Source organism: Crassostrea angulata, chromosome 6 (genome assembly GCF_025612915.1).
Source record: "Crassostrea angulata isolate pt1a10 chromosome 6, ASM2561291v2, whole genome shotgun sequence".
In the NCBI taxonomy this organism is placed as follows: domain Eukaryota; kingdom Metazoa; phylum Mollusca; class Bivalvia; order Ostreida; family Ostreidae; genus Magallana; species Magallana angulata.
The window spans coordinates 45,166,093-45,183,073 of NC_069116.1; the positions used below are offsets into that span (position 1 = coordinate 45,166,093).

The 16,981-nt window shown below is 33.2% G+C and overlaps 1 protein-coding gene across 9 annotated transcripts in view; it reads right to left on the minus strand.

The window, feature by feature from the left end:
* Positions 1 to 10,230: 10,230 nt before the first annotated feature.
* LOC128188601 (DNA ligase 1-like) overlaps positions 10,231 to 16,981 on the minus strand; it is a 28,370-nt gene continuing 21,619 nt past the window's right edge. For 2 of the 9 annotated variants that reach the window (XM_052859766.1, XM_052859757.1), the window contains 6 exons: positions 16,355 to 16,429; positions 14,425 to 14,508; positions 14,157 to 14,255; positions 11,248 to 11,319; positions 10,789 to 10,881; positions 10,231 to 10,392 (listed from right to left, as the gene is read on the minus strand). In XM_052859766.1, coding sequence (XP_052715726.1) covers positions 10,339 to 10,392; positions 10,789 to 10,881; positions 11,248 to 11,319; positions 14,157 to 14,255; positions 14,425 to 14,508; positions 16,355 to 16,429 — 477 coding nt within the window. In that variant the 3' untranslated portion in view covers positions 10,231 to 10,338. The remainder of the gene's footprint in view (positions 10,393 to 10,788; positions 10,882 to 11,247; positions 11,320 to 14,156; positions 14,256 to 14,424; positions 14,509 to 16,354; positions 16,430 to 16,981) is intronic. The other 7 variants (XM_052859762.1, XM_052859761.1, XM_052859758.1 and 4 more) reach the window with 7 other exon arrangements.

Genomic DNA, 16,981 nt, shown 5'->3' on the forward strand with positions numbered 1-16,981 from the left:
CCGATTTTAAATAAAAGTAGATTTTATGATAAGCATTCAACAAAATTAGATTGACAGCACATGCTATTAAATCTTTACTATATAGGTATTCGTCATATTGAAATCAATAAATAAAAAGTGCTACATTGTTTCCGGAATTTCGTTTCAATTGAAGAAACATGCAAGAATTCTCTATGTGATTGTTCTGTATTTCCTGGCTTAGTAAGTACATGTAATATACGAGTATATGAGAATCGAAATTTTTACATTTTAATTTATAATAAAAACGGGCTCTACCAAAATCAATTAAGGCATGTCTGACCATACCTTAAAACAGGCTATTGTCAACAGCGAAAATAGGACAAAAAAATTGAGTATATTATCTAAAAATTTACAGATCAAAATATTCTTGCGTTTTATAGCTCAAGATCTAGAATTTAAATATAATCTAAGCATCAGTTATGATGAAGACTGTAGCAATTACGTAATGAACTTGCCTGGACAAATTTTCCGTTTTGCACACATTTTTTTCTTTACTAGATTTTCATATTTGTGTAAAACGGGAACGAACCTTATTGAACATAGTTCAACTGAAATTTTAGACAAAATCATAGTTAGTCATATCACATGAAATACAATGGGCTGATTCATTATCTTATTTTGACGTTAGGTGATAACAGTGCATGAATAGGTGTTAAATTCACCTTTCTGGCAGTGATAATTATAAACAGTCAATTGTTCATCTAAATAATAATAAATTATAAACAGCCAAATAGGCGTCCTGATTTGGAAAAACCAGTGATTCATTTTCATTTTTGAAAACCGATCAATTAAACCTCTGAGAGGAAGTATTTGCCGATTGAGACAAACAAATTCAAAGTAAGAAGCATTTCAGTGAATCTTAATGCGAAAGAAATGAAATCATTTGGGCTCTTTTCATTGTCTTTATAAATAAAACATCATAGAGACTTGGAGAAAATAACGACAAATTTAAAGATTTAAAGATTTCTACGTGCCGTCTATCACCCAGTTACAAAGTCATATGAAATCCACAAGGATTTTCTAATCAGAGTTTGTCTCTCCAATGTACACTTCTGGTTTCTCCTTTAAGAGCGTAAGATTTGCAAAACAAACACACAGGAAACAATTACACTGCTAAGGAGAGTTCGCAAAGTTTTATTCTTCAAATGCAAATGCACTCGACTTTATATCAGCACCAGAACCAATTTAAACTATGATAAAACCAAACTCTAATCTCTTTAATACACCCTTATTTTTCAGTGGATTACACATTTTCTAAACTTTAAGCACAAGAGATAATGCGCCGTCGTTCACTCTCTCTCGAGTTAAACCCCAAATAGCACGGTGTTTAACTACGTAGCATGAATATCTACCCACCTCCAAAACGTGTGACGGCGCGGGTTTAAAATTCAACAGAGTAAGAATAAAGGTACAGTCCTATCCCACATAGGAATGTATAACCTGTAATGTAACATTCAGATTTTGTTTATTCATTTTTATTGATCGTTATTCAATATTTCTCTCATGCCTATAAGAATGTGTTTTCGTTTTTGTCCATTGTCGTCCCTAGAACATATTCACCTTTTTCATCTTAGAGAAATATGATTGAATATGGTTATGTATGTAACTGTAAGTATCATAACAAATGCACTCCTCAAAATCGGCATTGTATGAAAACGCTGGAAGAGGAACAGAGAAAACATATGTCGTGGATTATAGATAATTGTTATATTCAGTAGTATATTCTCACTATATAACTCTTTATAGACGAATAGTCAATAATTGTAATATTAGTTAGGGTCGGGCAATATTTTGTCCCTTGGGGGCTAATATAATCAATGTTGCCCTCATCCCCAGTCAATATTTGTATATTGCTAGACTAAGTATGTTTTCCTTTGAATTGGATGTATTTTTTCAACTGACGACCTTCTGTGACGTCACATTTAACAAATCTGAAAATGGACAGCACGGCTTAAACAATATGCCTAAAAATAATTGCTTTCTCTAAAGAATACAAACACGAAAAAGCTTGAAAGAATGAAACTTTTCCACACTATATAATTATCTGTATAGCTAGGGATCTAACAGTCGAATAACATTTAAGGTTCTCTGATCCTCTTAACTTAAAAGAGCAGGTACGAATGCATCGAACAGTCCAGTCCTCCGGGCTTCAACAACAAAACCAGAAGTTAAAATCATTACTTTAAACCAACTTTTATTTGCAATGACTTTATTTCACGATTTACATGAGATAAACTGGTTCGGAAAGACTTAAGCATTGTCCAAAACCGTATTGTTATTTGTTTAATTCTAAAATACAGCCCTTCATTCGAAATGAGGATTGGCCAGAATATGCCAAATAATCTGCGGAAGTATTGGGTCTTTTAGGTGTCCTTCTTGTTTAAGATTGATTTCGTCACTTTTGAAGATTCAGCACCTATATGTAGGACCACATTACTCTTTAAGATCCTGATTTTCGTGTTTGTGTTGTTTTTTTGCTGAACTCCAGATGTTTTGCAATGCAGCATATGCTTTGTTGTCTTAGAAATTTGATCTAGTCATCAGCCTCTCCAATATTTGGTCCACCTAGAGTAATGGGATCTTCAGATTTTTGGATTAATATTTATTATCCTTTTTTATTTCTATTTTTTTTTTACTCTATGGGGTGGGGTTGGGTATTTTATTTCAAAGTCAGTATTATGAAGCTCTATACATATAAGACGTTTCAAGTCCATTTCTATTCATTGTGTAGTTTAATTTAAAGCCAAAACAGCAAAAGTCATGACCATCGCACGTGTATCTACTTCAGTTTGTATCACGACAACACAACATTAAATAATTTTCAAATGCAAATAGAAAAAATGCACATGTATATACAGTATTTTTAATAAAAGCTGTTTCTGAGAGCAAATAATTTTAAAAGATCAGGGTCGCTTCCAGCGTGAAAGTCTGAGTCACTAAGTGAATAGGGAATGTTTGTTTATCGTTTGAGATTATATTCCTATTGTTTAAGTAATCCACCAAACCTCAGATTGTCACGAGCTTTTTTTCCAATGAGTAAATGAATTTCAATTCTAAAATATGAAGCTGTCAAAACAGAAATTCGTGTATCACATATTTGTGCAGTTTGTCAAAAGAGTTTTATCTGTTTTGTTAAACTTATCTATTGGATAGCATAACAAACAAGAGGCCCAGGGGCCACATCGCTCACCTGAGCAACAATTACCTTAATTCTGATCAAATTAGCATTACAGTATCAAAATATCTTGACAACTGAGTACAGTAGATCTTGCTAAAAAAATTGAAAATCTGCCAATTTTTATCAACCTCTTATTTTTTGGTAAATACCAAGCCCCTTTTGTTGTTGTACCTGTAAGAAGATTTTTCTCTATTCCTATATACCCCCCCCCCCCATTTCATGGCCCCATTTTTCTCTAGGGAATCATGGTTTCATCAGACTTAAATCTGCATAACCTTTGCTTTCACACTAAGAACTGAGTTTTGAACCGAACACTTTCCCAGAATAGTTTTAAAGATTTTCTCTTTATATTCCTATGTAAAAATTCAAACCGCCATCACGGTCCCGCCCTTCCACTAGGGACTGTGATTTTGCAAACTTGAATTTACACTACTCGAGGATGCCTCTACACAAGTTTAAACCCTTTCTGGCCAAAAATTCTTTAAAAAGAAGATTTTTAAAGATTTTCTCTATATATTCCTAAGTAAAAATTCACACCCCATTGTGGCCTCACCCTACCCCTGGACTATTATTTAAACAAACTTGAATCTATATGATCTGGGGATGCTTCCACTCAAATTTGGGCTTTCCTGGCCTAATAGTTTTGAGAAGAAGACTTTTAAAGATTTTCTCTATCTATAAAAATTCATCCCCCATTGTGACCCCGCCCTACCCCCAGGGACCATAATTTGAACAAACTTGAATCTACACTTCCTAAGGATGGTTACATGCCAATTTGAGATTTCTTGGCCAAATATTTTTGAGAAGAAGATTTTTAAAAAATGTCCTCTATATATTCCTATATAAAACTTGATCCCCCAATTGTGGCCCCACCCTACCCCCGGGGACCATGATTTGAACAAATTTGAATCCATACTATCTGAGGATGCTTTCATTTCAATTTGAGCTTTTCTGGCCTAATAGTTTTTGAGAAGATTTTTAAAGATTTTCTCTTATGTAAAACATGATCCCCCTATTGTGGCCCCTACCCCCGGGGACCATGATTTGAACAAACTTGAATCTACACTATCAGAGGATGCTTCCACTCAAATTTGAGCTTTCCTGGCCTAATAGTTTTTGAGAAGAAGACTTTGGCTCAGGTGAGCTAAAAAAGGTTAAGTTTACAATACAATAAGTTGTTAAACTTTCATGCACTATAACAAATAAAGAACACAATTTATTTTTTCGAAATGAATCATATATATACATGTACATGTATATACCTACATATTTCCGACAGCGATATCAAACTCTATTTAAACTGAATAAACTCGAGAAAATGCCGAGCATCTCAACAAAACCTATTGCATTAATCTACCATTACGCAAAATATAATGCCGAATTACCGATAGAATGAATTGTATTTCAGTACTTTTTTGATACATCAGATTTTGCTTAATTTGCGCAGGTAAACGGTTAACTGTTTGATTTACCGAAGTCTCTGTTTGATTTGATACGTAAAAATCACGAAATACAGACGATAGTTCCCAGGTTACAAAGCATAAATATTGAAAACGAAACGAAAATCAGAACAAGCTAACACCAACGTCATGTGTGAAAACTGTCAACGCATTGAAATATTTCGCCTCAATTTACTTCACAAAATCGGCACAAATATATTTTGCATGTTTCAAAAATTTCCCTTCATTCGCGAACTGTTGCACAACAAGCAAATTCATCATAGTCAGATCGACCCTTTTTCGTATAATGTCATGGCTGCTTTAAACAAGAACCTCGTTTTAGAAGTATGGAATAAGAGTCTTGGTAAAATGGGTATGCAAACCCGGGCCGTGGCAAAATAAAAGCCGGGGCAGATCGGCAATCGTCAATTCCAAATACGCATTATTTTGCAGCAATATTTACAGCAAATACAAATATACTGGTCCATCAAATATCCTGAAATTTTAATGAGATTGGCAGATTAATAACTGCCAATCTTTTGTTTTGCCCAGGCCAAGTCTTGTCTACCCATTTTACCGGATGCCGAATCCGAAGCTATTAAAAACACGCTTTTCCTTTGTTATTTTTTTTCGTAATAACTCAGATTTGAAACAGAATTAGACCTTAATTTTTGCAATTTATATTTTCCTTCCCATAAGGATGATTTATGCTAAACTACGTTGAATTGGAATCAGTAGTTCTTGAGAAGAAGATTTTTTAAAATGCACCCCCCTTTTTCTACAGTTTCAAGGTTTTCTCCGCTTTGAATATAGATCGGACTTTTATTTCTGCAATTTATATTCGCCCTCCCATAAGGATGCTTTGTGCCAAATTTGGTTGAAATTGGATAAGCGGTTTTAGAGAAGAAGTTCAAAATGTAAAAAGTTTACAGACGGACAGACAGACGGACGGACAGACGGACGGACGGACGGACGGACGGACGGACGACGGACAAAAAGTGATCAGAATAGCTCACTTGAGCTTTCAGCTCAGGTGAGCTAAAAACAAGTTCATAGAACGTTACGAAATAAGTATATCTATAAAATTTTGAAATATGAAATTATTCCTCGTCGGTGTAGAAATTCATTTGCCATTTTTTATTGGAGTTTCTTTCATAATTTATTTATTATTTAAATTTTAATTTAAATATCAAATATAAATATTTATTATTTTGAATATTATTTAGCATCCTGATTTATATCGTCTAGAAGATTATCAAGCATCATTATGTGTCTGAAGTGTAATGCTTTGATTCTCTCTGCTTTAATTTTAACATCTCAAAAAGGTGTTTTATTTCATAATTGTGTGCATGGATGGAGGCTGATTGTTGTTACCAACAACAATAAGCAGTTAATTAACAGAAACATATATATGTAGATGCAAAAATGTAGCCCTTCGGGCAATATTCTGGTTGACGGACCGTAAAACTAAACTTCTCGTAGAGCTACAGTTCTGCAGCTATTTTACATTTTGACATATTGGGTTGGGCATTTCAAAGCAGAATCTCCGAATGAGTGCAAGGTACATGTACCAAGTTATTTACTATAGAAGATCAACTTTCAAATAACGTTTAAAGTAACCAATCACAAGCTATAAATATATATCATGACAAAACTACATTGTAATATCCGTTATTACTTTTTAGGTTTGTTAGTGACTGTGTACAGAAATTTTTTTTGCGTTGATCAATCCGTTATATTTCTGTAGTCAGTCAGTAACAAACCTAAAAGATGTTTTGTTTTCCAAAGAACTATTGTAAACCAACTTTAATTCGCGCGCGAGAAATTTCCGCGAGGTTAGCGAGAGTCTCATCGTCGCAAATATTTCTCACCGCGAACAGTCGTTGTCATATGGTTGTTAGAACAACACGGGTCTCGATAAGGCTTGGTCGCGAACATTGGTCGTCGCAAACCAGGTTATCTGAAGTTAATCGCGAAATAAAGTCGCCGCGAATAGAAGTTGGTTTACAGTATCAAGTGACACGTTAATTCACAAAAAGCGATGATCTACGCAAACCCATGTACAAGTTGCCTAACACCTCGTCCAATAGAACTCATTTATACTCTTCAAAATTTTCAATCTCACCTTTCAAATACTCTTAAAAAATCTCTGCTTCACCCATGTTCACTTACATTGTTTTGTTGCTTTTTCAATTTTAAACACTTTTTGACCAAATAAAATTATGTTGGCAAAAATAGTGGATTTAATTCAAATGTAAAGGAAAAAAAGTAAAATCGTGCCAAGCCTCTATTCATACGTATTTTTCCAAGTTTATACCCAGTGGCATTCATTTCCATGTTTGTCATCATATCATATCTTCAGCATAAAGATACGTTTCGACATGGTTTATTTAAACGTTTTAAAGGTTACTTATATAGCGGTGTATGACCATCAATTTCTCATTGCGACCAATGGACATTATACAGACCCTGAAACGTACTACTACACCAAAAAAGCGTGCGACTTTCGTGCGAGAAACGTTTCGTGTAAACCGTTTAGCGTTTCGTGTAAACCGTTTAGCGTTTCGTGTGAATCGTGAAGCGTTTCGTGTAAACCGTTTAGCGTTTCGGGCAAAGCGTGCAGCGTTTCGGGCAAAGCGTGTAAATCGTTTCGGGCAAAGCGTGCGAGAATCGTGTGAAACGTTCATTAGATTTCATTCGGAACTCTCTGACAATTTAATTGTTTCAAAATAGCGCTCGTGTTAAACATTACTTTAAACTATTTGTGATTGGCAAAACTCCTTTGAGATATTCTCGTGAAAAAAATCTATAACAAATGATATACTTATCTTTTTACAAAATTGAATTAATTTCAACAAACAAAAGAAAAGTACGCGTATTGAAAGAAGACTAGTTATTGAGACTATTCGGCTGTGTACAACCAGTACACATAACCTCGGACATCGGGTAAGACCTGCACCTGGCTGAGCCTGTCAATCAAACTCTGTGTATTCGTTTTCATTGGATGGTCACGCGTCTCTTTTTTTGTCAATAGCCAATGAAAATTTAATGAATTCAAGGTAGTCGGAATCAGTATTTGATGATGCACACAATTTCAATGATAGATTATTTAACATTAATTTGAACAAAATTAAATGTAAACATAGAAAGAAAATATACTGTTCATTTCTATGAAATGCGGGAAGTAAATTCTTCTGAATCCCGAATAAAAATATTTCTACAAGTTATTATTTTGACTATTTAAACACTGATAACGGAAAACAACAAGTAATTAACACACTGAAATTTTTCTAAAATGTACACATGCAATTAATTATTATGGGAATCTATATGTATGGTACTTTATTCAAATAGATTATGATAGATATATTGTACGCCGTTATGGGGGTGCGGTTATGTATACGAATATTGAGACAAAAATCTAAATCATTTTTTATTTTTTGTTCTTTCCGAAATTCCGAAATTCCGAAAACTTTCTTTATTGTTTAATCCATTGATTTTTTTTTTCTGTGATATTATGTACGGAACATTTATTTACGCGAATGATTCGACATAAAAAAAATTAATCGGTTGTTTTATAGCATTTTTCTAACTTATGTGACTAATTTTATTTTATATAACTTCAAAATTATCCATGTAAATAATTACAGGTTTATTTACAGTTAGTATTTTTACATCGTATTTTCTGAAACCAATAAAAATATTAATGTGAGAAGAAAAAAAAAATCCCGCCGAATACTGAAAAACCGATTTCAGTTTGTAATCAAACGGATTTTATTTTTGGTATTGAATATTGTGTTACGGTAACTTTTTTCTCTGGAATTTTGATTATTTACGGGACTAATAAGAATCATGGATATTTCTGTTGAGCAATAGATATAATATAGAAGTAATATTTTTCGCTAATTCTGAGAATAAATATTTTTTTGCTTTAAATATAAGCACCAAATTAATTTAATTAATCAATTCAATACTTATGTACATATATGTTTCTAATATCAGTATTCTATTATTTTGTGTTTTCTTAAAACTAATTCTTACTTACAGAGTCAGGGTAAAAATCCGAGAGGACCCGAATCGATCAGGATAAAAGCGTGTCCAAAGCGTGTGAAAAGCGAGCAAATCGTTTCGTGCGAGAATCGTTTCGTGTAAACCGTTCAGCGTTTCGTGTAAATCGTTTAGCGTTTCGGGCAAAGCGTGCAGCGTTTCGTGTAAACCGTTCAGCGTTTCGTGTGAACCGTTTAGCGAGCGTGTAGCGAGCGTGCAGCGAGCGTGTGGTGTAGTAGTACGTTTCAGGGTCTGTATTTTCGTTAATTTTTTCGGGTGATTTATTGACTTGAACTTGTATAACCGATAAAATCTCATATTTATTGTAACCAAATGAAACTTTAGACATTTGCATTGTGTGACATTATTTGGAACAATAAATGCAACCTTAACTTCAATATTATTATCTTCCAAATTCTCGATGTCCGGTTCCTTAGATCAGTGGGTTGGAATTTCAGCTTGTGGTCGAGACCAACTGGGATTTGTATGATGTTTACCTTGATAAGAATTTTAACGCATTAATTTTAAAGCCATGATTTTGAATATTTTATTACAATAATTCATAACAATAACGATGTGTTACTTAATATTTTTGTACATTTATCATCAAAATTAAAAACTCCAAATGGTTGTGTGTTCTCTTATACAGTTTAGTCACAATAACGTAAGAGAAATAGATCTTGGACATTTTAAAATATATCAGCTCCTCATGGAGAAGAGTAGCCCTGTATAAAATTTGAACCATATTAACAAGAGCTTGAACTTTGGGTAGTTGGTGTCAAACAGCAATGTGACGTAGGCCTGTCTATTTCATTGTACGGCACTCAGCCATTACTCTTTGAAACAACAAGATTTGTCTAGCTTTTGAGCTAATACTACGCAATTGGTGTATACATGTATTTCACTCGAAACCAGCGTCATTTTTAACTTTTTTTGACGCAAAAATAGATAGTTATGTCCTACTGAAAGTCCAAGGCCTTGTTAAAATGGTTGTAAAAAAAATGTTTAAAATTCAAAAAAATGTTCTATTTAAATGTTCTAAATGATAGTTTATAGCTAAACAAATCATTCTTTGAAATCATGTAAATTCTTTGGGCCCAATTTTCGTAGATGGTAGATTTCTGGCTTATACGTGAGAATGTTATTTCGTGGATGTTCGGTATAAAGTTTCAGTGTCAAACCTCTTTTGAAATGCGATTTGCTTTGGTCGAGGACGTAAATTCAAGGGGGGGGGGGGCAAATATCATAAAAATTGAGCAACCCCGAAAATTGTATCGATTTTTTTTAGGAAGAACCGATGGTTAATTCAAAACCAAACCCTCTTACAATCACATTAGCCTTTTCACGATAATTAACCGTGTTACAATAAACAGTTTTTCTTTGGGTAAAATGACTATGTTATAGCAGATAAGCTAACATACTTCATATTTTACCAATCTATTATCATTTTGCCATGCGAAAAAGCATTACCGCAGTTACGTCACAAAACAGTCCAGTACAAAATAGTCAAATGTAAATGTTGGCGGAAATATTGATTTTCAAGGCATCAAAACAAAACATTTATTTTTAATTACAAATTTATTAATAAAACATGTCAAAACATTTTAAAACCTATAAGATTTAATGAGTCTTTAAAATTCCAAAACTTTTTAATCATTCGGCAAGTCCACCAGGTTCGCTGAAATCATTTGCTTGCTTCCTTCTTTCCTGAAAATAGAATACACATGTACGTGCATCAATGAGGTCTAATCATTTTAATGAAATATTTCGTTTGCTGGGGGGGGGGGGGGGGGGGGTGTCCAGAGCTTATTTCATTAGCTTTTGTATGTAAAACCCCTTTCACCCTACAACCTCCCCCTCTTCTTCCAAAGATCCGTGCATGTTGAGGCTAACCTAGTATTTAAAGTTTGAACGTCAAATCATTCTTAAAGATAAATATTTTGCTCTTGAGGCCGTAGGATATTCAAATGTATTTGATTTAGCGGATTCTTCTTTCCGCCTAAATGCTCAAAAGAATACACAAGGTTAACCTTATTCGTTGTGTTATTTCATTATTTGACATACTAGTATATGTAATTTAAAAAAAAAAATACTTCGATTTACCTGTCGCATCAGTTCGATCTCTCGTTCGAGATTTCGGATGGTTTTCTTCTGTTTTTGACAAAATTCATAAAGCACATTTACTTCATGGAAATCCTAAGAAAACCAAAATATGTAAGAAAAATAGAAACATTTTAGATTCAATCTGCTACCGGCAAGATCATTATATCAAAAATCTTTGAAATAATATTCTTTGAATAAAATCAAAAAATTAATCTTAAATCGCTTTAATAACGCTTGAGTCGTTAAATTTTACATAAAAAGAAGCTAAATTATGTACATTTTACAGATACTTTTTAAGCTCGTCATATGTACAGTTGAAGATTTTCATACTGATTAACGCTACTTCAATTTTGTAAGACGTTTTGTGTCATGAGTTGTTTTATAGTTATGATTTTTAATAAAAATTAATAGGACTAATTGCTATCTCTGTGTTATTAATGATCTCTGATTAAACGTTACCTCATTGTTACACGTCGTTGCAGACTGGTTTTTCTTTTTTCCAAAATCACAATCATTCTCTTTTGTGTAGGTCTGGAAAAAATGATAACCTTAACAACATCTATCAAATCATTTTAAGGATTACGATTACTCAGGGGCGCAAAAATCCACTTATATAGAACCATTTTAACAAGAGCTTGGACTTAAAGTAGTTGTGTCAAACATACAATGTGGCAAAGGCCTGTCTATTTTATATATTGTTTGCCACTCAGTCATGGTTTTGTGAAATCAACAAGATTTGTCTGGCTTTGCAGCTAAGAATACACAATCTGTGTATAGTTCACTTGAAGCCAAAGTCAGTTTTAACTCGTTTTGATGCAAGAAATAGATGACTACATCCTACCGAAAGTCCAACCTCTTGTTGAAATGGTTATAAAAGGAACGAAAAACTACTAACTGTACATTGTAACACTACTACTGTAGTGCTATTTTTCACTTTCATATAACGAGGTCAATAACACACCTTTTATGCTATTGACCTCTGAACGTTTTTTTGAAAATTTCGTCGATATTGTTCACCCTTAAGATCCTGTCACACCAAGTTGCGTTCCCACATGTTCACGGCGTTGTAAAATTTCTGGAATCGCCGTAGATCGCAGGAAAAACTAAGATTAAAATTTTTTACAAGTGAAGATGTCACGGCGTCCTGACGGCGACCGAGGCATTTATGCGGGGCTCCCGCGGCGTGCAACTGCATTTCCACAGAGTTCTACTTGGCGTTTGACTGCGCTCTCGCTGAGTATCCGCCGAGGGCTCTTGACATGCGAAGAGATTTTACCTCGCGTCCACGCTGGACCTGCGCGTTGACTGCATATGCACAAGACTTTCTTTACTTATTGGTAGGTAAATTTAATTTGTACAATTGTATGTGAATTTTAAACTTTACAAATAGTAAATAAATAAAAAAAACTTAGTAAAAGATCCGTTATTAGTTGTTGTTAAACATAAACCGTGTTAAAACATCAAAGAAAAATATCACGAATTCCATATACGTCCTTTGATATGCTGTGGGATACTAGTATTCGCAAATGTTACTTTTCACAAAGTCATCCACATCATGTTGCAGAATACTACATGCATTATAATACCGCTTGCTATTGTACATCAGTCATTGTTCAATTGTTTGTGGTCTGACTGACAACGCACTTGAAATGCCATGGAAGCGCAATATAAACGCTAATGAACTCAGAAGAAACCGAAAGAGAGCGCGTTTATCGCAACAACAGTTCTTTGGGGCCGTTGTGTGAACGCAGCAAAATGAAAAAAAAAACTCGTTTAAACGCTGTGGATGCGCAGTGAGAGCGCGATTGAGACGCAGTGACATCGCAAAGGACTCCCGAATGTCTCAGTCTTTGCAAGCGCAATCGACTTATTACCGAGCCTAAATGGCGATTAGGTGCGTTCCTTGAGCGCACCAACGGAGCTTTCGTGGTGCTGTTGGAGGTCTTACGGTGCTGTCATATAAGGACTACACTCCGTTTCTACTGCGTGTTATCAGAACGCAGAGCTACGGCGCGTACTTTATGCAAGCTCAAAGTGCGCGCCGTAGCATGGCGTTCTACAATTTTCAAGGCGATCCCACCGCGCGACTAATGAAGATGCCGTTGCGTTGTTGCGGCGCTGTAAGAAACTCTATTGCGTGTACATTGGCGTTTTACACAAGGACGCAGCGAAATCGCAATGAGAACGCAGCCCCTGTGTAACAGGGGTTTAACCAAAGTTTTCTTTATTTTGAAATTATTACAGATAATAGAATAGTTTTGAGGATAGAAAACATAATATAGATAAAATTAAAAAATATTTTAATCTCAAAGTTTAAATTAGATTACTTCCGAATTTCCTATATCAATTTTTTATTATTTTACCCAATTTTAATAAAGTACATGTATAAAAACTTACTAATAGGAGCTCAAAACTACTGATTTCCATAACTACTTTAGTTACTTTGTCTGTATTTTGTTTACTGAAATTACACAAGCCCATTGATCAAGATTTAAGTTACGCTATCTAGAATTGATTTTGTATATGTTTTAGATTTTTTCTTTTGCGTGCTAGCCTGTAATAGGAAATTATAAACAAAATTTTACAACCATAAAATATGTAAAATGATACAACATAATACATAGAAACTTAACGTTTGCGTTTATATTGTTACAAAAATATTAAAGAAAAAAGTGGGGAAATTGTCTTAATTTCTTCTGTTTCAATATAAATCTACTTTTGTCTTTGCATATTTCCTATATAAACGAAGTATGAATATTAATATCATTTATTTATTATTTATTCATTACATTGTTACATTGTATTTCGTGTTTTTTAAAACAATTTTTGAATTTAGATATTGAACTTTAAATTTTTTTTTTAAATCTCAAACCCTGAGTTAACCTAATCCTGATCTTAAGAAACTTCAAATACACGTTTTCTTTTTTCTTTCCTTAATAAAAAAAAACGAATGGATCAACAACTTTTGCCAGCGGTCTTAAAAATCCTATGTATTACGAGTTAGTTTTTCAAAACAGCACGAAGTGGTTTAATCTTTAAAGATTAAAATCATTCTTATAGATATGATGCGATCGTCCAATTAACACCAGATAAGACACATATTGTGTTCTACTGTCTAAAAATAGACATTACTGGGTAAATTAATATTATCATTGTATGATTAATATCTGGTCCTCTGATTGGCTGATGTCCAACAATCTAGGGAAATAACACTTTAAATTAACCTGCACTTGGCCTAATAATTGTATACTAGAAATATTTTATGGAATTTTCAAAAAGTTTTAATGTCATATGTTCTTTATTATCACAGTTTTGATTTGAGTTGTGTCTAGATTGTCTTTCACAAATGGTTGAAACCAAATGATTACCGAGTTGAGATATTCTTCGGTTGTTCGAGGTGTTGTAATTTCATGATCCTTTTCTTGCGGCGGCTGCTTAAAAATGGACAAAGTTCGATAACACAGCTTCTATAAAAAATCGATACAATTTTATATTAAAAAACTAACTCTCACTCTCCTCTCTTCTCTCTCTCCCTTCTCTCTCTCCTCTCTCTCTCTCTCTCTCTCTCTCTCTCTCTCTCTCTCTCTCTCTCTCTCTCCTGGTTTGGAAATGAATATTTAGTAATAAACATCAAACCTGTGATACCGTTTGGTGTGATTTCATTTCTTTAATATTCTTTTCTAGCTGGTAAATTTTTTTCTCCTTTTCTTCCAGCTGGGACTAGAATAAGAATCATTTCACTCAATTTTTCATCTTTTGACAGGCGTAAGTGTCCAGCACTTTACGTGTATTACACATATTGAACATATTAAACTACAACCGGGGAAAATTAAAATTTGGTACATATCATTTCGACAAGTGGATGTTTTAAAGATTAAATCAATGAATAGGGAAAGATAAAGAAGAAAAATAATTTTAAATACATGTATCGACAAAATAAGATTTGGGCTAAGTTCTGCAAGGACGCGAGGTTAGAGTACAGGGGTCGTCTAAATAAACGTGTGTCCTCCATTTTGGCTCGTCTTAGCCAAAGTCTGAAAATAACTTTTCTTATCAAAATATGCCCATTGTCTGTCGTCATGGTAATTGATGTTAAATCTTCAGAATCTCATATTCCTCTCTATAACCACTTTGCCAATTACAACTTAACCCGACACACAGAATACTTAAGTGAAGTGAAGGGAATTCAGATTTCTTCCAATAAAGGGCAAAACAGTGTATACAAAATGAGATAATTTACAAATAATTGAAAATAAGTTGTATGTATTAATAAAAACATTCTTTTTAAGGACTACTGAGTCAAACATAACAAATAAAATGTAAAAGTATATTTGTATCTTTATAGATTGTAGATATTTTTTTTCATGAATGAGTTGCCCCGACGGTCATGCGGGAATCACAATAGGTATCTAAAGTTAACATACACAGGTTTAAAAAGGGAAAAAAATCTTTTTTTAAATAATATATTTCAAGAACTAAAGATGTAAAATTTGTAAAATCAATATTAATGAAATTGTAAAGTATAATATAGCACCATTATATATACGCGTATTGAAACAATTTCTACTAGTGGTCCCTGGATTCAGAATTCGGTCACAATGGGCAAAACTATTGCAAACAGCCCTTTAATTGCTTAAATAGGACAATATATCTAAAATCAATAAGCAACCAGATTGTCCAATTGATGTTTAAAGCACCATGCTTTAATGTAGAATTTAAAATATTCTCACGTTAAACTGATGTTAAAAGCACCATGCTTTAATGTAGAATTTAAAATATTCTCAATCACAATGTGTCAAATTTTATATTGAATTACCAATATTTCATATAAAATCAGATTTGTACATTTGGCCCGGTATAAGAGAATCTCAAATTCTGATCACTTCCGCAAGGATGCAGTGATAGGGATTATAGTTTCAATCTCATGGGTTTGAATAGTCATCCATATGATACTAACAAACTTTTCAGTATCTTACCTGTGTTTAGTAAACAGAAAACACTAGAACACTTTTGAAACAAAGACATTTCTCAATTTTTTAAAATGGCATGGTCACGATTTTGGTTCAATTCTATTTTTCTGTTCTTATTATTTACAATGCTTTAGAAATACATTTTTTAATAATCAAATAAAATTTGAGAGTCATTCGTAGATTTATAACCAAGATACAGGGCTTGCAATTCTTTGTCATGTAAACAAGGCTCGTGCCCTGTTTTTGTTAACATAGGTTTAATTTACCAGTTAAAATTCATTTTCATGCTGAATAATCTATCTTCTAATTCATTTTAAGGATATTTTAACAGTTTCTAGCATTTAAAACATTCATTTAAGAACTTAAACTGGAATGTTTACTTCAACATTCAGAATGTAAACAAAAGCTTTGTTTACAAAGCAAAGAATTGCAAGCCCTGTAAGTCGCTTATAACTCAACAAGTGACAGTCAAATTTTGTTTGCCTGTAAAAAAAATGCCTTACTTAAGCATTGTAAACATTTAAATCGGAAAAATAATTTTTGACCAAAATCGTGACCTTTTTTAATTTGTTCATGTTGGTGTGCATAGGTAGTACCTCTAGTTGATGAAAGATTTCCTGATGCAGTGTCTGACAATCCTGTAACTCTTTTTCTTTAGTCAGTATTTCTGCCTACAGATAAGATATACGAAGAAAATGTTATTTTGTTTTTAATCTTACACATATACGTGTGTGCGTGAGGAAGCTGGAATACCAACAATTCATGTATCTAATTGAAAACACCTGTAAAAATTACTTCTAATAAAATGCGTAATAAATTAAAACCTACGTCAATTCAGGTTAACCAACCCTTTGTTGACTTTTACGAAATTTTTGAAAGTGATAATGATTTACCAAAAAAATTCTAGGTATTAATTGAAATCCACTCCTCTTGTATCAACATCATGCCCTTTTAAATTTAAAATTTTGAAAGGAAAGAATATCAGCTTAAAATTTATTTGCCATGGAAGTCAATTATTTTCGATTTTAAAATTTATAAAGATCCACATAGAAACAAATCCTGTACATGTATCCGCGTCAATCTTGCTTTGAGTATACTTTGTTTTCAATAAAAACTTATTATTTCATTTATGTTTAAAATTTGATCTCTAACACGAGCATCTTTCGGACCAGACGAGTATCTGTAATAATAATGTATTTGCAATGTTTTATTCATATCCCCTT